Source organism: Acomys minous (assembly GCF_964271855.1).
Source record: "Acomys minous genome assembly, chromosome: 4".
Classification (NCBI taxonomy): Eukaryota; Metazoa; Chordata; class Mammalia; order Rodentia; family Muridae; genus Acomys; species Acomys minous.
This window is the reverse complement of record NC_140486.1, coordinates 75,958,513-75,981,322: the sequence shown is the minus strand read 5'-3', so window position 1 is coordinate 75,981,322 and position 22,810 is coordinate 75,958,513. Positions and strand designations below refer to the sequence as shown.

The following is a 22,810-nucleotide window of genomic DNA, read 5'->3' as shown; positions in this document are numbered from 1 at the left end:
AGGTCATTTTGAGATCTGGGACCTTTAGTGGCTAGGTCAGTCTCAAATTTGGGTCAAATTGCTCGTAAATGAAGCAGCAGGCATTTTGGTATCTGAGACTTTTAGCTGTAGCTTGTCCTATATTACCACTGTACTCTTGGGGACCGATATTAGTTATGTCCTTTATCCACTCATCCATTGGTTGTGCCTATGCCTGTTGCACTCTGATACCACTTTTACATTTGGTATTCTCATTCTCAAATACAAGAGTTTCCATCCAGCAACTAACATTTACAATGCTCACTCTCTTTCCTCTATTTTGCTGTTCAATATTTGAGGCTTCTTTCCTCTACCACATTAACCATTGTAATTTCTGACCAGGCTCTAACACAGCTGCTACCAGCCCCTTCAAGGTCTTCAGGAATAATTTTATTTTGAGTAATCTAGTTGCTTAGAATTTGTTTTACATAAGGTGAATGAATCCCATAGAAAATCATGAACTCTTTAAAATGCCTTAGATCTATCGTTTCTCTTGGAAGCCAAAAGTGTGTGATGCCGTCAGCATTCTACCAGTTTGTTTCCATTTTTCATCCTAGGGAAAACTCATGCTCCCTTGTTCAGTCACTGGCTCTGCAACTTTTAGTTCTCTCCCTTTCTGGCACTGCCCACTTCTCAGGTACTTTCACTTCCTACCTAGTTTTTCCATTTGCACAGTCAACTCTGTAACCCTTTCAGAAATGTGAGTAGAGTGACCATTTTGATTTTCCAATTATAGGCATTTCCCCCTCAGGACCCTACACTTCTACTCACACTGTTTCCAGCTGCTCAGTCATTATCCCAGAGGTTTTGGTTTTTTTGTTTTTTTTTTTGAAACAGACAAAGACAAAATGGGTGTGATTGGTTACAGTTGACATAGATCAAGTGCACACGGAAAGCCTCTAACTCTAAATCCTGTTTGTTAGAAAAATGCAAACTTGGCACAATTTTTAAGTTTGTGGTCTTCAAACTTAAACGCTCTGTAACATTCTGGCTTGAGGTTCACAGGTTGGTTCCCAAGTATGATTTGCAGCCCTGATGGATCAGTAGCAGCTGGATTACAACAAATTCTTGAAATATGCATTGACTTGGCGTTTTGAAATGTGTTGGATTTACGTGGACCTTATAACAGACTTTACCACACTGCATACATTCATAGAATTTTTGTCCATCATTAATGCTTCCATAATAATGAAGACCATAGAAATGTGGTAAGGCCTCAACATATAAAATATATTCATAAGTTATCTCTCTAGTATGAATTCTTTTATGCATTTCACAATGACTATGATGTAGAAAAGCTTTAACAAATTCAATACATTAGTAGAGTTTCTCTACAGTATGTGTTATTTTATGTATATGGAGATGATTGTGACATTCAAAGGCTTTACTGCATTGGTTACATTCATAGGGTTTCTCTCTAGTGATGTGTTCTTTCCTGGAGATTATTGGATACATTCATGAGGTTTCCCTACAGTATGTATTCTCTTATGCATTTGGAGATTACTGCCCTGTGCAAAGGCTTTACCACATCGGTCACATTCATAGGGTTTCTCTCCAGTGTGTATTCTTTTATGTATGTGGAGGTAGCTGTGACATGCAAAGGCTTTACCACATTGGTCACATTCATAGTGTTTCTCTCCAGTATGTGTTCTTTTATGCGTTTGGAGATGACTGCTCTGTGCAAAGGCTTTACCACACTGGTCACATTTATAGGGTTTCTCTCCAGTGTGTGTTCTTTTGTGTATGTAGAGGTTACTGTGACATGCAAAGGCTTTACCACATTGGTCGCATTCATAGGGTTTCTCTCCAGTATGTGCTCTTTTATGTATATAGAGGTTACTGTGTTTTGCAAAGGCTTTACCACATTGATCACACTCATAGGGTTACTCTCCAGTATGTGTTTTTTTATGTACATAGAGGTTACTGTGTTTTGCAAAGGCTTTACCACATTGATTACACTCATAGGGTTTCTCTCCAGCATGTGTTCTTTCATGTGTTTGGAGATGATGGAATCGTGCAAAGGTTTTACTACACTGGTTACATTCATAGTGTTTCCCTACAGTATGTTTTCTTTTATGGTTTCGGAGACCACTGAGATATGCAAAGTCTTTAAGACACTGATTACATTTGTAAGGTTTCTCTCCAGTGTGCTTTCTTTTATGTGTTTGAAGACTAGAGTATTGTGCAAAGGCTTTACCACATTGGTCACATTCATAGGGTTTCTCTCCAGTGTGTGTCCTTTTATGCATTTGGAGGTGACCATGCTGTGCAAAGGCTTTTCCACACTGGTCACATTCATAGGGCTTCTCTTTAGTATGTGTTCTTTTATGTATACGAAGACCATGACACGATGGAAAGGCTTTATCACACTGATCGCATTTGTAGGGTTTCTCAGCAGTATGAGTTCTTCTATGCATTTGGAGGTGACTGTGCTGTGTAAACGCTTTACCACACTGGTTACATTCATAGGGTTTCTCTCCAGTATGTGTCCTTTTATGCTTATGGAGGTGACTGTATTGTGCAAAGGCTTTATCACATTGGTCACATTCATAGGGTTTCTCTCCAGTATGTGTCCTTTTATGTATGTAGAGGCTAGTGAGCCTTGCAAAGGCTTTACCACATTGGTCACATTCATAGGGCTTCTCTCCAGTATGTGTTCTTTTATGTATACGAAGACTATTGTACCATGAAAAGGCCTTATCACATTGATTGCATTTGTATGGTTTCTCTCCAATATAACCTCTTTTATGTATCTGGAGAGTATTATGATGTACAAAGACTTCACTATATTGAATATCTTCAGAAGGTTTCTCTCCAATATGAAATCTGTCACGCCTTTGAGTATGACTGTTATATGCAAGTGCTTTAACACACTGAGTATATTCAGAGGTGTTCTCTCCAGTATGGCTTCTTTCGTGCCTGCAACGATAATGGGCACATGTGAAAACTTTGCCACATTCATTATGCTGATGAATCTTTTTTATCAGCATGAATTAATATTACAGTATGGTCTAAGGATAAAGAAGAATCAGATCTTAAGTTTTTATCATGGTTTACACTCATGGTGTTTCCCTTTATTAGGTGTTATTTTTCATTTTGAAGAGACCCGAGGTGCTTAGAGCATTTGTTACGTGGCTCAAATTTATAGCATCCTTTTTCACTATGAGGGTTTTCACATATTTGAAGAGCACTGTAAGAACTCAGAGCATTACTACACTGATCACATTCATAAATTTTCATATAACTGTGAATCATACTACATTTGAAAAGGGAATCTGGACAAACAGAATAATTTCTACATTGAAAGGATTCATAGGGACTTTCTGCAGTCTGAATTTTTGGTTGTAATTCCAATAAAGTTTGAAAACCAATTAACTGTAAACTTGTATCAATTAAGAAAGTCTACTCAAAGTGGAGACTACTATACATCTTCTGGTTGTTCTGGAATGAGAGACGTACGTTACTTCTTTCAATATCCCTATGCTCATATGGTTTGTAACCACAGTGCCAGTTGACAAAACTATTGAAAGAATAACAAATGAAAGTTTCCACATTGCATTGAACTAGTTTGACTTTCAGTCTTCACAGGCATTTGTTATAGAGTTTAAGTTTCTCCACAACAACATTATTAACTCTCATAAACTACCCATCTCACTAAACTTAGCAATGTTACTGCAACATGAACAATACCAGCTTATGGACTATTTGCTCATTATAAGGTTTTGGACATATATTTATCACCTATTGTATACCTCTTCTGATATCTGAGTAGCATGAAACTATCAGACTGGCAGTTCTACAGCATAGCTCTAAATGGGACTATAATTCAAACAGTGATATCTGTCAAGGTGTTATTTCCTTCTATTCTACCTTAAAGGAATACCTTACAAACTCATGACATAATTGACATTGAGAAATATGGTTTTGTAGGACTTTAATAATTGATATACTCAAAATAATGCTTTTTCACACTGTTGCTTTTCTTTAAAACTTCCAATACACATTAAAATTTCTTAAATGCAAAATTGTAACAGCTTGCACATGAAAATTACCTTCCTTGGCTTTTAGAGTTGTGAAAAGGTTCTTCAATATTATCTTCTTCCCAACTGTAGCCTAAAATATAGAACCAGAAAATGTTATATAAAATTTAAATTACTATCTTCAGTGTACTTTAGAACTATGCCTGATTTATTCACCTCATTATCAAAATGAAATTAGAAAGAAGCATCAATAACAAAGAAATAGTTGTCTCCTTATTTTAAAGAGTGAAAGAAAATTCATGGTCTTACCTATAGCAGCGAGGTTCGCATAAGTCTCTAGCATCACATCTTTGTAGAGACTCTTCTGGGAATGATCCAGCAAAGCCCATTCTTCCCGAGTGAAGTTCACATGCAAATCATCATAGGTCAGTGCATCCTAAAATATCCCACACATGTGTACAACAGATAGCATGATACTGATAGTACTGTAAATGTTTAATTCATTGAAAATAGAACCATATAATTCCGGCACTTACCCTACTTATTTACCAAATAACCAAATTATTTTAGAAGCAAACTGAATAATGAGGTTCACCACTGCCATTTCTGAACCCTGTGAATAAGATATGGCCTTCCAAGCGATATTCTAAGTAATAGATATAAAGAAAGAGATGGCAAAGAGATCAACAGTAGAGAGCACCATCAAGGAAATTGTAAGAACCATTACTAGCCACAAAAAATGATGGGCTAGCTGGGTGTATTAGCTCATGCCTTCAGACACAGACCTAAGAGGCAGAAGCAGGTGTATCCTATTGAGTTGGATGCCAGTCTGGTCTATACAACAAGTTCCAGGACACCCAGAGGTACATATTAAGATTCTGACTTACTTGAAAAAAAAATCAATCAAGTAAACAAACAAAAATAAAACAAACAAACAAAAAAGAACTCAGAGGTCTTTATTGAATTATATATTCTCTTCAGTTCTGTGTTCATCTTTCAGAAACCTAACTGCCCTAGTATAAATTGTAATATTGATAACAACTTACTAGAATGGGATGTATATTTAAACAGTTATAAATGGAAAATGAAAATATTAACAATGTAAATACTGATCATTAATAAGCGGCGTAGGCCAGGAGAAATGTTTCATCAGTGAAGAGCTATTGCAGGTTGTCCAAACAATCAGGATCAATTGCCAATACTTAGATGGGGGCTCACAAGTATCCATTATTCTAAGGTCAGGAGTTCTGAGGCCATCTTCTGACTACTAGAAGGGTGAGGCACACATGAGACTCATATTTTGCACCTAGGCAAAATACTAATATTTATCCAAATATTTCAAAACAAACACAAGAGGTAGGAAGAAATTTACACACCTTGAATCCCAAATGACTGAAAAGGCTCAGGTAATACTAATGTCATGAATACATGCCATCCTAAGAAAGAGACTATAATCTCGGCCAAAGGTCAAAATTCAAGATGTGGAGGAAGATCAGCACAACGGCACATGCTCGACATGTACAAATCCCAACATCCCAGGCCCATAAAGTAATGATATAAAACAAACAAACAAAAGGCAGGCATCTTGGTCTACATCTAACCCCTGCACTCTGGAGCCAGAGACAGGTGGATCTGTAAGTTCAAGCCCTGCAGGTTATACATAACTACTTTCACGACAGGCAAGGCTACACAGAGAAACTCTGTCTTCAAAACAAAACCCACAAAATTAAAAATATAAAATCATCAGCAGAATAGCTTAGCAAAGAACAGCAACCACTTCTGCTGTATCCTATGTGATTTGGGGCAGAGTCTATCATGGAGAAGGCAGGGCTGATGATTAGTTTAAACCACAACACAGTAGACACAAAGAGCAGGAAACAGGTTGAGTTCTATAGACACACAAATCCCATCTCCAATAAGGAATCTAGAAATGATCCTACTACAAAAGCTCCTCAAAGAAAATCACAAAGGAGAGACAAGTGTTCAAAGACATCATCCTATCTGGGAGCTTTTTGACCCAACAAACTACACAGATTCTGACCCTGGTCACAGTAAGCTCATGGTCACCCCATTATGGAACTGCCATTTAGTCTAACTCCAATGATCCTTATGGTATGCAACATGGCCAAAGTCTCTTCTGACACTCAAAACAACCTGCGTTGCCACATCCTATAAAATCAGCTTAAAAAATTATATCTTTCAACAAACAGTTGCACAGAAGTGCCACTTCCCCTTTTAATAGAGAAGAAGGTATATGTACATATTGATGGATGATTGGACCAAGGCAGGAAACCAAAGTATGGCAAACACCAAATCCTGTAGCTCTCTCTCTCGGATACACACAGCTTCATTTTCAAAGGGCTTAGATAGCCCCATCCCTTCCTCTTCTCAAATATATCTCACTATTGTTACTTGCATACACACATACACACACACACACACACACACACACACACACACACACACACACGTAGAGGGGGGCAGATTTTTTTCATAGTTTTGGTATATCATCATCTTGTGGTCTCTACATGCAAACCAGACTTCATCCTCACAGCCTCATACGATGAACTCTCACAGTATCTCCAGCAGCCTGAAGCAACTTCAGATGACTATATGGTCTGAAATGTTGAGAAACTGGAGGTAATTAGGACACAGAAACAATGATGTATGAGAAAGTTTTAAAAACCCCAAATAGGCTGGGTGTGGTGGTGCACGCCTTTAATCCCAGCACTTGGGAGGCAGAGGCAGGGGGATCACTGTGAGTTTGAGGCCAGCCTGATCTACAAAACTAGTCTAGGACAGCCAAGGCTACACAGAGAGACAGTAAACACCAGAATAAATAAATAAATAAATACCCAAACAAATGTGTTCACCGTATCAATCCCTTTAGTGGCAGACCCACACTGATGATTGTAAGAACTAGAAAAAAATACATTTGCCAAGAAATGAGGAAGGTAAGCCTTAAGGAGCAAGGGAAAAAAAACAACAACTAAAACTGCTTCTCAACAGAAAGTCCACAACAAAGAACTCAGGGAATTAATAAAATAGTATAGAAATTTTTAATAAAAAATAGGTAAAGGTCTATTATTTTTTCAGAAAAAGCAATGATCTGATTAGATTATAATTAATAATATCACACAACATTGATAGCAGGACTACTAAAAATATTTCATTCTTTTATGATATTAAAAAAATAATTGTTAGGATCACTTAGAAACCATTTTGTTGATTGGATATGCTTTTGCACCAATGTGTGGAAATATAAACTTTTAAAATCCAAATGCAAGAAAACAGATTTTTAAAGAATTTGTGTTTTTGTATTATTCACCTAAACAGCCCACTTTGCACGAATTCCTTAATAAGTCAAAAGCACTTTTGAAAACAAGTCTATTCCCATTTTTATCTGTATGTCCATGTCTGTGAGAGACAATGTCTTTTCCATGTGTTCACAGGTGACAAACCAGAGAAGAACATGTCAGGTCCTCCGGATGTGGAAGAGCAGGTGCTTATGAGCCTCCCAAGCTGTGGTGAGTGCTGGTGTTTGAACTCAAGTCAACCCCAAAATGAATATTTGCTGAGTGACCTTCCCAACACACAAAGTACTTTTCATCCGATAAACTAAAAGTCTTTCACATATAACAACAAACCCAAATAAATGTAGAAGTAAAGAAGTAAAGTGCTTGAGAACCTGATGCATCAGTATTAATACACTGTGTATGAGACTAGTTAAGATGTCTTCAGACTTTTCCAACTCTGGTACCTAAAGCCTAATACTCAGGGCTGCACTGATGCTGTGGCTTCTTCTCCTCCTGTCCAAGATTCCTGCTGATACTACAGACTGTCCAATCTGCTCTTCCTATTGCGCATCATCTCCATGCCCAGCCCACATTTGGGCAGCCACCCCTTGCTCAAGCACATGCCACACCTGCCAGAAGACCAGGTAGGCTGTTCACAGATCTACCACACTACCTGTTATCACAGACTCAATGTCCCCAGTTGCCCCTAGCACTGGACTAGAACATCAGAGGCAGCTTTACCTCTCCCCTGTCTACACTTCCTGTGTATTGCTAAGATCATCTCTTCTTGGCCTCCTTTTCAACCAGCCTCCAACACAAACAAGCATTCTACCTTGGAACACATCCTCCCAACAGGGCAGGAGAAAAGGCTACTCTCAGCCAACATACTCTCTGAAAATCCAGAGAGCAATGAGAAATCCAAGAACAAAGCTCCCATCCAAACAATACAAACCTAGAAATCAGTACCGAGACCTATAAGTACCGCAATCTCTCATGCCTACCCATCAGCACAGGAACCTAATCAATAATAGCTTGAAAAATATGGCACATACAGGTCCAAGCTATCTTACCACAGCAGGTCCTGAATTACCCAACATAGCTGAAAACAGAAAAAAAAATCCTTAAAACCCACTGTATGAATATATTGAGGTCTTTAAAAAATGAATGAATAAAGCTTTAAAGAATCAAGGAAAAATGCAATCAAACAATTGGAAGAAATCAATAAATCCCTTAAATAAAGCCAATAAAAATCAGAGTTACATGTAATATGTAAAAATGTTCAAGATCTAATAATGGAAATAGAAACAATTAAAAAAAAAAACCAGACTGAGAAAATCCTGGAAATGTAAATTTTGGACTACAAAGAAAAATTACAGAATCAAGGTTCAACCACAGAACAGAGATGGGAGAGAAAATCTTAGGCATTAAAAACACAATAGAAGAAACGGATACATCAGTCAAAGAAAATGTTAAATCTAAAAATTCCCTGCCACAAAACATCCAGGACCTCTGGCACATTATAAGGAGACCAAAACTAGATAACAGAAATAGAGGAAGGAGAGGAATAAGAGCTTAAAGGCCCCGAAAACATTTTCAACAAAATCATAAGAAAAATTTCCTAACCTAAAGAAATTGCCTATCAAGGTACAAGAAGCATACAAAATACCAAAATACCAGAAAAGAAAGTTTTCTTACCACATATAATACTGTACTGACCATACAGAACACAAAAAGAATATGAAAAGCTTAAACAAACAAGCAAAACAAAACAAAACCAACAACAAAACAAAAAATAAACAAGTAACATATAAAGATAGACCAAATAGAATCACACCTTTTTCTCAATGCAAGCTCTAAAAACTAGAAGAGCCTGGACAAGTATGCTGCATACTCTAAGAAAGTACAGAAGCCAGACCAGATTCTTCTACCCAGTAATTTTTTGATCACCAAAAAGGGAAGGAATAGGATATTCCATAATAAAATCAAATGTAACCAATATCCATCTAAAAATACTGGCCTCCATACAGTGTTAAAAGGAAAAATCCAAGCCAAGGAGGTTAGCTATATACACGAAAAGAGGAAAAGTAAAGCATCTTACATTATCTGCAAAAGAAAAAGTATGGAATCCCTTTCCCCCCACTCAACAAGCAGTAACAACAAAATGCCAGGAATTAGCAGTCACAGTTAACTGATATCTGTCAAAAACAATGACCTCAATACTGCAATAAAAAGACACAAGATAACAGTATGGGTACTCAAACAGTATTCACCCTTCTACTACATAGATACGATAAACACAGATCAACATGAAGGATAGATATTGCTTCTAAGTAGAAGGCTGGAAAAGCTACTCCCAGCAAATGGACATAAGAAACAAGCTGGTATAGCCATTTTAATATCCAACAAAAAAGACTTCAAACAAAACTTAATCAAAAAAAGGTGGGGAAGGACACTACATATTCATGAAAAAAAAATGTCACCAGGAAACATTTCAAGTCTTAACATGTGTCCCCAAGCATAAGAGCACTCACTGGTGTGAAAGAAACATGTCTGCACTTATGTCACACATTAACGCTCACATACTGATAGTGAGAGTCAATGAAAATCTTAAAACTAAAAAGGTTTTGACAGAAAATGTCCAAGAAATCTACTATGACAAGACTATAGATAAGAATAATATGAACAGAAGAAGAGGAAGAGTCAAAGCTCCACAGCCTAGAAAATATTTTCAACAAAATCATAGAGCAAATCATCCCCAACCTAAAGAAAGAGATGCCTATAAACATACAAGAAGCCTATAGAACTACAAACAGACTAGACCAGAAAAGAAAATCTCCTACCACATAATAATTAAAAGACAAAATGTATAGAATGAAGAATATTAAAAGTTGCAAGGGGAAAAGGCCAAGTCATATATAAAGGCAAATCTATCAGAATTACAAGCTGGGCAGTAGTGGCATCTTCCTTTAATCCCAGCACTTGGGAAGCCAAGGCAGGTGGACCGCAGTGAGTTTGAGGCCATTCTAGTCTACAAAGTGAGTCCAAGATAGCCAGGGCTACATAGGGGAACCCTGTCTTGAAAAACCAAAACAAACAAACAAACAAACAAAACCCAAGCCAGAACAAACAAACAAACAAACAAAAACCCTCACCAAACCAGAATTACAAGTGACTTCTCAACAGAGACTATGAAAGCAGATGGGTGTCCTACAGACACTAAGAGACCACAGATGCCAACCCAGATTATAATACCCAGAAAAACTCTCAATCACTATAGATTGAGAAAACAATATATTCCACAACAAACCCAACTTTAAACAATACCTAGCCATAAATCCAACACTATAGAACATACTAGAATGAAACTCCAACTTAAGGATGCTAACTACACCAAGAAAAGTGCAGGAAATACATAAACACACATTCAAAAAACAGAAAGAAACACACACACACACACACACACACACACACACACACTGCACACACACTGCACACATCCTACCAACAACAACCTCAAAATAACAGGAACTAAGAAACCTTGGTCATTAATATCTCTCAACATCAATGGCCTCAACTCCTCAATAAAATTACACAGGATAACAGAATGGATGTGAAAACAGGACCCATCATTCTGCTGCTCACAAGAAACACACCTCAGCAATAAAAATAGATAGGACCTCATAGTTTAGGGCTGGAAAAAAGGTTTTAAAGGAAATGGACTCAAGAAGCAAGAAGGAGTAGCCATTCTAGTATCTAAGAAAATAGATTTTCAACCAAAAGCAACTAAAAGAGATGGGGAAGGACACTTCATAATCATCAAAGGAAAAGCTGGGTATTGTTGGTGCATGCCTTTAGTCCCAACACTTGAGAGGCAGAGAAAGTAGATCTCTGGGAGTTCCAGGCCAGCCTAGTCTACAAAGTGAGTTCTAGGACAGCCAGAGCTGTTACACAGAGACACCCTGTCTCAAAAAACCAAAACCAAAACCAAACCCAAAACAAAACAAAAAACAAAAAACAAATCATCAAAGGAAAAATACACCAAGATGACATCTCAATGATCTATGTCCCAACAAAAGAGCACCCACATTTGTAAACGAAACATTACTAAAGCTTAAATCATACATTGCATCCCACACATTAATAACGGTAGATTTCAACATCCAACTATCACCAATGGACAGATCATCGAGAAAGAGACTAAATGGAGAAATAATGAAACTAATAGATGCCATGAATCAAATGGCCCTACCAAATAACTACAGACCATTTCACCCAAACACAAAGAATATATCTTTTTCTCAGCATCTCACAGAACCTCCTACAAAATTGACCATATAATCAGTTACAAAACAAACCTCCGCAGATATAAGAAGACAGAAATAACACTTTGCATTTTATAAGACCAACATGGATTACAGTTGGAACAGATCAACACCAAAGACAGCAGAACGCCTCCAAACTCATTGAAACTAACTTCTGGGTCAGGAACAAAATAAAGGAAAAAATTAAAGACTTTCTAGAATTCTATGAAAACAAAGACAAAACATACCTAAACATATGTGACACAATGAAAGCAGTGCTAAGAGGAAAGTTGAAAGCACTAAGCACCTTCATAAAGAAATTGAAGAGATATCATACTAGCAACTTAACTTTACACCTGAAAGTTCTAGTACAAAAGGAAGCACACACACCAAAGAAAAGTAGATGATGGGAAATGATTAAACTCAGGGCTGAAATCAATTAAATTGAAACAAAGAGAACAATACAAAAAAACAATGAAAACAAGAGCTAGTCTTGGAGAAAAATCAACATATTAGACAAACTCTTAACCAAACAAACAAAAAGGCAAAGGGAGAGTATCCAAATTAACAAAATCAGAAATGAAAAGGGAGACATAATAAACACTGAGGAAATCCAGAGAATCATTAGGCCTTACTTCAAAAGCCTGTATTGCATAAAATTGGAAAATCTAAAAGAAATGGGTGATTTTCTTGATAGATCTCACCAAAGGTAAGTCAAGATCAGGCAAACAGTTTAAACAGCCATATAACGACTAAGGAAATTGAAACAATCATCAAACTTCTCCCAGGACCCCTAATTCCCCACCACCACCACCACCACCACAAAAAAAAAAAAAAAAAAAGCCAGTACCAAATGGTTTCAGTGAATAATTCTACCAGACATTCAAAGAGGAGCTAATACCAATACTCCTCAAACTATTCCACAAAATAGAAACAGAAGGAACATTGCAAAACTCATTTTATGAAGCTAGAGTCATCCCGATCCCCAAACCTCACTGAGATTCAATGAGGAAAGAGAATTTCAGACCAAGTTTACTCAGGTACAATGATGCAAAAATTATCAACACAATGCTTGCACACAAAATCCAAGAACACATTAACTATATCATCCACCATGATCATGTAGCTTTTACCAGAGGGATGCAGGAATGATTCAACATACAAAAATACATGAATGTAATACACCATGAAACCAAATTCAAAGGATAAAAATCATGATCAATCTCATTAGTTGTAGAAAAAGCCTTTGGCAAAATTCAATAACCTTTCATGATAAAGATCTTGGAGAAATTATGGATATGAGGCCCATACCTAAACACAATAAAGACCATATACAGCAAGTCAATAGCTAACATCAAATTAATTGGAGCAAAACTCTAAGCAATTCCACTAAAGTCAGGAACAAGATAAGGCTGCCCACTTTCTCCATATGTCTTCAATATAGTACTAAGTTCAAGCTAGAGCAATAAGACAACCAAAGGATATCAAGGGCATACAAATTGGAAGGAAGAAGCCAAAATATTCCTATTCCCAGATGATATGATAGTAAACATAAGTGACCCCCAAAATTCCACCAGAGACTTCCTACTGCTGATGTACACTTTCAGCAACGTCGTTGGACACATATTATTTAAAAAAAAATTAGTAGCCTGAGCAGGGCATTGTGGCACATGCCTTTAATCCCAGCACTCCGGAGGCAGAGGCAGGTGGATTGCTGTGAGTTCAAGGCCAGCCTAGTCTACAAAGTGAATCCAGGACAGGCAAGGCTACACAGAGAAACCCTGTTTCGAAAAACAACAAACAAACAAACAAAAAGTAACCCTCCTATATACAGATAACATTCAATCTGAGAAAGAAATTAGGGAAACTGCACCCATCACAATAGCCAAAAATAATATAAAGTATCTTGGTGTAACTCTAACCAAGAAAAAGTCAAAGATGGGTATGAGAAGAACTTTAAGTCTCTAAAGAAAGAAACTGAAGAACAAATCAGAAGATGGGAAAATGTCCCATGCTCATGAGACATAACTGGTACAATTAACATAGAGAAAATGGTCATCTTACCAAAAACAATCTACAGACTCAATGGTATCAAAATACCAACACAATTCTTTACAAACTTTGAATGAACAATTCTAAGCTTCATTTGGAAAAACAAAATATTCAGAATAGCTAAAACAATCCTACACAATTAAAAACAAAACACAACAAAACCTCTGGAGGTATATCCATTCTGGAATTCAAGCTATACTACAGACAGTAATAGTAAAAACAGCATGGTACTGGCATATAAATAGATTAGGGCAACAATGGAATCAAATCAAAGTTTCAGAAATAAACCCACACACATATGGACACTTGATTTGGGGCAAAGAAGCTAAAAACCATACAATGGCAAAAAAAAAAGCAGTATTTTCAACATATGGTGCTAGATTAGCTGAATATCTACATGTAGAAAATGCAAACAGATCCACATTCCTTACTCTACATAAAACTGAAGTCCAAACACATCAAAATAACACCAAATACACTAAATCTATTAGAAGAGAAAGAGGGTAAGAACCTCATTGGCATTGGAGACAACTTCCTGAACAGAGCACCAACAGCTCATGCTCAAAGATCAACAATTAATAAATGGGACTTCTTGAAACTGAAAAGCTCCTATAAGGCCAAGGACACTGTCAGTAGAACAATATGACAGCCTAAGAAAGGGAAAAGATCTTCAACAATCCTACATCCAACAAAGGGCTAATATTCAAATTTAAACATTCAACTCCAACAAAGAAAATAACCCAGTGAAAAATTAGTATACAGAGCTAAACAGAGAATTCTCAACAGAGAAATCTCAAATGGCTGAGAAGCACTGATGGACATGCTTAACATCATTAGCCATCAAGGAAATACAAATCAAAATGATTGTGGCTAAAATAAAAAACTCAAGTGATAGCATATGCTGGCAAGGTTTTGGAGAAAAGGGAACATTCCTCCATTTCTGGTGGGAGTGCAAACCTGTGCAGCCACTTTGTAAATCAACCTGTCACTTTTTGAGAAAATTGGGAATAGTTCTATCTCAAGAACCAACTATACCACTGATGGGTATAGACCCAAAAGATGCTCCACTATACAAGGAGAACACTTGCTCCTCCATGTTCACTACAGCTTAGCTGGGAAAAAAAAAAGCCTAGATGTTCATCAACTGAAGAATGGATAAAGAAGCAGTGGTACTTTTACATAATGGAATACAACTTTGTTATTAAAAACAAAGGAAGCATGAAATTTGCAGGCAGATGGATGTAATTAGAAAAAAAATCAGTCTGAGTGAGGTGATCCTGACATAGAACGGCACACATGGTATATAGTACAGGATGAGGATGCTACAATGCATGGACCCAAAGAAGGGAAGTAACAAGGAGGATCCAAGGGAGGATGCTTGAACATCACTTGGAATGGGAAACAGAATAGAAGAGGAAGTGGTAGAAGAGAGGGAACAATGTAGGAGAGCAAACCCAGAGGTAGGAGCAGGAAGAGGAGACCTGGGAGCAGTGCGGTGGGTAGGGTCAGGTGGGTGGGGTTGGGGGATGGTGCCTGGAGAACAAAAGCCCTATAGGGAAAAGAGAAACTGTGGGCAGGGGCATCTCTGTGACATGCTTGAGACGTAAGTCATGGTAGACTCCCAGGGGGATATGAGAGGGACTTTTTTTTTTTTAAGATTTATCAATTACATATACAGTGTTCTGCCTGCTTGTACACCTGCAGGCCAGAAGAGGGCACCAGATTCCATTGTAGATGGTTGTGAGCCATCATGTGGTTGCTGGGAATTGAACTCAGGACCTTTGGAAGAGCAGGCAGTGCTCTTAACTTCTGAGCCATCTCTCCAGCCAGAGAGGGACTTTTAATAGAGACTGCTAGTCGCAGGGGCCATAGAGACTGAAGAGGACAACTTCTAACTAGACAAGTCTCCTAGTAGAGTGAGGAGAACACAAAGTCACCCATGAAAACTTGGACCCCAAATTCACCCCCACTTACAAGATGTGCTAGGGAAAACAGAGAGCAGATATAACTGAGACTGAGGTAAACTACAACCAATGCCCAGCCCAGCCCAAGGGAAGAAACTGCCCCTTCGAAAGAAGCAAACCCCTACATTATTATGAAACTCTGCTATGCTTGCAGACAAAAGTCAAAGAGAATTGTCCTCGGAGAGGCTCCACCCAGCAACGTCTCAAAACAGATGGTGAAACTCACAGCCAAACATTGGGAGACATATAGGAAAACTTGTGGAAAAAGTGGGGAGGAAGAAGAAAAGGACTAGGAAATTACAGAAGCCGCATAAGCCAACTAACTAGGACTCAGAGCGGCCTGCCAAGGACCTTGCATGGGCGGGACGCAGGCACTATATAAAGACGCAACTGAGGGCCAGCTTAGAATTCATATGGGTCTCAGAGTATGAGGCGTAGGGGTTCTCTCTGACATGGACTCTCTTGCCAGCTTTTCCATCACTTCCCTCTGGTAGGAGTGCCTTGCGAGGCCACAGGGGAAGAGGATACACTCAGTACTGAGAGGACTGGATGAGCTGAGAGGGGAGGTGAGGGTAGGGGATGGGAGTTGTGGGCTCCCCTCTTCTGAAGACTAAGATCGGGACGTGAGGAGTGATGAGGCTATGATCAGGATGTAAAGTGGATAAATAAAGGATTTAAAAAAAAAAAAGAACACAGAGGAAACACTCCTAAAAATATTCAATATAGGAATCTCAATTGGCAAAGAAACACTTAAATGTTCAACATCCTTAACCATCATGGAAATGCAAATGAAAACTACTCTGAGATTCCATCTTACACATTGCAGAATAGCTAATATCAATAACACAAGTGACAGCTCATGCTGGCAAGGATGTGGAGAAAGGGGGACGCTGCTCCACTGATGGTGGGAGTGCAAAGTAATACAGCACTATGAAAAATCAATACTGCGGTTCCTCAGAAAACCAGAAATCAATCAACCAGGAGACCCAGCTACACCATTTTAGGGTATGGACCCAAAAGACGCTCCATCCTACCACAGGGACACTTGCCCACCTACATCCACAGTGCCATTTCCCGTGTTGGAAAGGAACTAGAAACAAGCTAGATTTCTCTCAACTGAACAATGAATTAAGGAAACCTGGTACATTTACAAGATGGAGCATTATTGAGCTGTTAAAAAGTGACATCATGAGATTAACAGGAAAATAGATGCAACTAGAAAAAAAAAAAACAAATCACCCTAAGTGAGGAAACCAAGACCCAGAAACAGCAATACAGGATGCATTCATGTATAAGTGGGTATCTGCTATTAGACAAGTGATAATTGAGGTATGATCAAGAGATCCAGAGAACACAGGTAAAGAGGAGTGTTACAGGGGGAAGGATGGATCTCCATGGAAAGAGAAAACAGGAAAGATTCTGGGGGCGACAGTGGACAGGAGAGGGAGGGATCAGTTGAGCGCGGTAGATGCAGTGTGCAGTGCAGTGTGGGGAGCAACAGCTGGAATTAGGGGGCCTTTGGGATCAGCGTAGAAACCTAGTGTACTGGTAATGTCTTAGAATCTATGAGGGTGATCTTAGTAAGAATTCCTAGCAGTGGAAAGAACAGAGTCTGTACTGGCTGTTCACTGACAGCACGGCCAGATTGCCATGGACAACTAGGCAGCTCACTGAATGCAGAGAGGTCAAGCAGGTGCAGACTAAGTGTTTCGCCCCTATATTCTAGTCTCTTGGGAGCCAGAAGGTAATCTGCATGCTACAGAAAGAAAAACCTGGATACCAAACCACCTAAAAAAAAAAACCTGCCATCTATAATCTGTCCTGTCTGCAAGATGTTCAGGGGCACGGTGGCATCAAAGTAGTTTGAGACACCGAGCCATGTTTGAGGCTCGTGTCATGAGAAGGAGGTCACGCCTTACACTGCCTTGATCTCCAGCAACCTCACAAAGACTTACCTAGCAAGTGTGCTTTGTGCATGTGTGTGCAACAGGTCCTCTGCGGATATGTCATGGCCTGTGAGCTTGGTGTTTTTGTTGGACTGCTACCAATGGGACCAAGTATAGCTCTGACTCTCTCATCTGATCGTGAAAGAGGTTTCCTCCTACAGAATTTCCTCGTTTAGCCTCAAGATGAGGTCTATTGCCTTATCTTTTCATATCTTTTTTTGTTGTCTTTGGCTGTCCTCTCTTGGAGGCCCCCTCTTTTCTAATGAGGAAACAGAGGAGGGGAAGTGAATCTGGGGTAGAAAGCAGGTAGGCTGGACTTGGGAGGGATGAAAGGAGGGGAAATAGTGGACAGAAAATATTGTATGAGACAAGAATCCATTTCGATTAAAAATCATTGATTCTTCAATGTTTTCCTAACATAAATGCAAAGAATGGAAGCAATAATAAACAAGGAGAAGTGAAACAATGAAGAAAGGGAAAGCATGGTTTCGAGAGATACAGGTCTCCTCTTGTGTTTGCAGAGGGTGAGCATCTCACACAGGTTCATGACCAGCTCACTCTTGGGCCCTGTCTGTATCTGGGAGAGCCCAAAGTGGACAGGACCCTGGGCCATTTGAGGAGAGGCCACGAAAGGGAAGACCCAGGCAAAGAGGGCAGAAGGGTAAAAGACCAAGTAACCAAAAATGGTTGGATTACATCAGGAAGACAGCTGGGGGAAGGACAGTACCACCCCTGGGCTAGAGGGCAGTGTGCCTGCCATTCCTTGGTAGAGGGAATGGCATTAATAAGATGCTGTTTGACCTTGCCCCTGTGTGCAATGTTACCTACCAACATCTGTAACCCTACACACACACTTATAGCCAGTAGTCTGTGTCTCAGATTTCCAAGCAGTCTTGACTGTGACAGTGAGGATTGCACATATCTGCATAGGACCTGTCATTTAATTAGAAATTCAATATTCCCTGGATCAAGCTCACATACTCAAATCACATAACACCTAATCTGTTGTTTTATTCACATGCATAAATGAATCCATGCTGGGAAATTATAAAATCACTGACTCTACCTCAATCAGGTCCTGCTTCATAATGCTGATCCCTACAACTGACTCCCTTAAATTTTAGTCTGTGATCTATTATTGCCTACCCTGTTTCCCCATGCAGTTTACACAATAAACTGTTCCTCTGTAAAAACAACTTTCATTCGTCTGTTTGAGTTGTGTCTGAGTCTTACTACCTCCTTCTGCAGGACCAGGACTATTCCTGGAACCTTCTAGCCTCCTTACAATCTAATTTAGAATGACTTCAGCCTCTGAGACTTACTGCGGGATGAGCTCACCTTTACTTGTTCTTTCCGAGCTCTGGGCTGGCTGGTCCCACTCAGTTGACCTTACTCAACATCTTATCACAGCTGACTTATTTAATCTGGCTTCTCTCTCAGCCTGGAGTTTTTCTGCTTAGCCTCAAACTAATTTAGCAGTCTTCTGGCTCCTTCTCAACCTCTGGCTCATTCCATCTTCACCTGAGTTCTCTCTCTCTCTCTCTCTCTCTGAAACCTATCTCTCTATTCCTGTCCTGGTAAAACTACCCCCCCACCTCCCCTACCCCCCCAACCCCCCCCTCCCCCGCTCTGTACTGCCCCTTAATTAGCTTCTCTTTCCTATCTTTTCTCACAAGAGTCGGGCATATCCTATTCTGTCAGATCTTCTCTGATTCTTCACCTTTTTTTGCCACTCAATTAAACATCATTTTCAAACATGGGTAGTTCCTCATACCAACCAACTACCTACCTAACTTTGGGATTAAAGGCATGGACCACCATGCCTGGACCTAAGCAGTCCTTTGTCTGATACTTGCTCTATGTCAGGCTGGCTTTGAACTCAGATCCGATTGCCTCCATCTCCTGGATTAAAGGCGTGTTTGTATTCCAGCCGGATCACACAGATCAGGAAGATCTTAGGATGTGATCTCTTGGGAGAACAGCCATGTTCTGAATTAACATTCCACAACATTCCTCCTGTTCTGATCTGAAGATGGAAGTGATGTTCCACATGCAAGTTTTTTGTCCTCTTACTGAAATGGACAGTTAACTACATGAATGATTCAAATAGGTAATTTCAAAACTCTGTGGTAGTACAGCCTTTAACTAATGAATTTAGGAAGTTTAATCAAGAGGAAAGCAAAGTTATTATCCAGGGGAGTGACAGACTGTGATCAAGGCTCCGGAGTCAACATAGCTTGTCTCAGAAACAATTTTCTAAAAGGCTGACAAAGTAGCTGTCCTAGAATTAATATGCCTTCCCAGGGAGAAATTAAAAGACAAATTAAGAAAGATTTCTTTAATGATAGAATGCTTTCAGCTCTGGCTTATGCTCAAAAGGGAGTTAGCCTAGAACACATTTTGCATTTGACATATTCTGCTACCCTTTATATCTCTTTATCGTAATCCCCAGGTTATATTTTGAACAATTTATATATGGCCTGGAGACAGCAAGTCTAGACTATTGAGCAGATAGGAGATTTACACAGGAAAGATGTTTCCAGAATTATTTCTTTACACCAGTACCCTCAGACTATAGGTCTTTCTTCAGAGACAGGGTCCTACGCGGAAGGTCCCAGAGGATAAAAAAGATAGGAAAAGTAGAAAGTAGAAAATATAAGCGCTGGAGTGGGGAGCTCTTGCACAAGCTATATCTTATGGTAAATAAGCTTCTTAGGAAAAATAGCATCTTGCTGTGTGGTGGTGGCTTATGCCAAAATTTAGGAGGCAGAGGCAGACAGACCTCTGTGAGTTCAAGGCCAGCCTGGTCTACAAAGTGTGTCCAGGACAGTAAGGCTAAACAGAGAAACTCTGTCTTGAAAAAATGAAACAAACAAATACACAAAAATAGAACAGCATATGTATGCTACTGCCAGAGGCCTGAATGACAGGAAACAGGAAACTTCTATGAAGTTAGCAGAAACTCTCAAGTACTGTCCTTGCTTTAGAGAAGACATTCTGTTTTATTCTCGGTCCATACGGGCCTTGGTGGAAGCTCCCAAGCCTAGGTACCAGGTTGCTGCTGGCTCTGCCAAACATGAGCCTGAGTTGAGAAAGAGCAATGTCACGTTCTATACATGAGGGACTGCTGGAGAGTCTTGCAGGACAAGGCCAGCCCTTAATAAAGCAATGTTTTACTTTTCAAAGAGTTGTCACTCTATGTAGTCTTGCCCATGTGGAAAAGTATGCTTTTCTCAAGAATATTGGACCTTTATAGCAGGCCAGGTCATGGTGTGGTTGTGACCTTGTAATGACCACTGAACAGCTTGTTAGAGGCCTGTTCTTTGACAAGAGGATGATCCTAGTGGCTTCTTCTAATTCAAGGGAGTCCTTTCTTATGGTTTAGAGGAAAATTTCTGGAAAATTCTGGTGAAGAAACATGCGCATCTTAGCATCCTAAACTCTTAACAGGCCTGGTTAGCATACTGTTTATCTGCGGGTACCCCTCAGCTAAATTCTATTTTATGTCACTATTTTCTAAACACTGGTAAATCCTTTACATCTACTCTTCTACGTCACAATTAAATATTGGAGTGCTACTCAACACATGAGATGCATTTTTCAACCTCCACAAAATTAACCACAAATGGATCTGGAACAGAAATGTTAAGTGCTAACGGCAGAACTTTACTAGAAAAACTAGGGCTCTCCTCATTTGAAGTCCTGCCAAGGATGTGTCTACACACAAGTCTAGGCTCCACATGCTTTGCACAGATATTGGCCCCTCATAGTGAAGTCATTCAGAGACCACTGCAGGCTCCTGGGAGTGAAAAGGGACCTCGCACGTGGCTGCATCTGGCCTCTGCTTAGCATCCAGCCACAGGGATGACTCACCTCTCCAGCCCCCTCCGCCCAGCGGCCTGCTCCTCAGGGTTGTGAGCAGTGACCCTAAACTCACCATGTCGTGACTTCGGAGCTCGCCTGAGCTCCCCTCAAAGCACCCAGCTGGAGTGCTCAGAGCACACAACACAGAAAAACTCTACGCGGTTCAGCTACAGAGTGGAACAAGCCACATGGCTAACAGGAAGAACCCTCCTCTGGCTCACGTTCATCTGGAAGCCCTGATTGGCCAATGAGTTTTGAGCGACAGATGGCATTCCTTAGGGTTGGCCTGCGCTAAAGGGATACAGCATACTGGTTCCTGGCCCAGGCTTCTAATTCAGGGCTAGATCTTTTCACTATCTGCAGAGATTTGCATTTAAGGGTGTGTTCCTGTCTTCAAGTGGCCTATGCTTTAGTCTTCCCACTGAGCCCCAGGGCAGACCCCGCTCAGCTGGCTGCTCCTCCCCTTTGTGGGCAGTGATTTTGGAGCTCGCCTGAGCTTACCTCACAGCGCCCAAGCTGCAGAGCTCAGAGACCAGGACAGGGAACCATTCAGGCCCTTTCAACTACAGAACTGACTCAACAGCTTGATACCTGAAAGAACACTCCTCCTCTTCTGACTGGCAGCCGGCTTGGTTAGTGAATGAGTTTGGAGAGACGTGAACAAAGAACACCTACAATGGCTCCTGGCCAGGCTTCCAGGTCTGGGCCAAATCATTTGCATATCTCCAGAGATTTGCATTTCAGTAGCACTTGTGCCTGTTCTCCTCAGCCTGCTACATTGTTGTCCAAAGCCCCAAGGAGGATCCACCCAACCACTGCAGCTCTGGCCACCCAGCCTACTGCACCTCCCTTTTGTGGGCAGTGACCCTCGGGTTACCAGGACAGATTTCAGTGCTTACCTCGGGTCACTTCCCAGCACTCAGTAGGCACTTTCCCTTCTTCGGCTGGAATTAAGACGGATGGCTTGTATAGCCTATTACTCAACTTGCAGTGGAGTTATCAATCTGTCCCACACGTGGAAGGCTCCCCAGAATAGTAATAATTAGAGAGAGATTTTATTTGTTTTGTGGACTCTGTGCTGCATTCAGGTAAACTGCAGTACTTTTCACCTCGTAGGTGTGAGACAGCCCTGGGAGAAAGGCAGGAAACAGGTGACAAACACTGTGGAGTAAGAACTAGTGTTAGCCAGCACATCTTCCTCAGAGGGAGAAAAAAACAAAACAACAACGAAAGGCACAAGAACAGCGGTGTAACCGTGGGAAGATGAGCAATCCTGTAGTGACTTGATGTCTAAGCTGGTCTTCAGTATACACAACGATTTTAAAGAAACTGGCTCTAATGGCAGTAAAAAAAAATCAATAAATAAAATAATAAAAATAAAAATAATAA

General features: G+C 39.9%; 1 protein-coding gene across 1 annotated transcript; it reads right to left on the bottom strand.

Moving 5' to 3' along the window:
- Nucleotides 1-823: 823 nt before the first annotated feature.
- LOC311596911 (uncharacterized protein) lies at nucleotides 824-21,619 on the bottom strand. The gene is made up of 4 exons (XM_084780828.1): nucleotides 21,495-21,619; nucleotides 4,308-4,434; nucleotides 4,071-4,131; nucleotides 824-2,937 (listed from the first exon to the last, which is right to left on the bottom strand). Exons 1-4 carry the CDS (start codon nucleotides 21,495-21,497, stop codon nucleotides 1,902-1,904), a joined length of 1,227 nt encoding a protein of 408 aa, XP_084636954.1. The 5' UTR covers nucleotides 21,498-21,619; the 3' UTR covers nucleotides 824-1,901.
- Nucleotides 21,620-22,810: the final 1,191 nt, after the last annotated feature.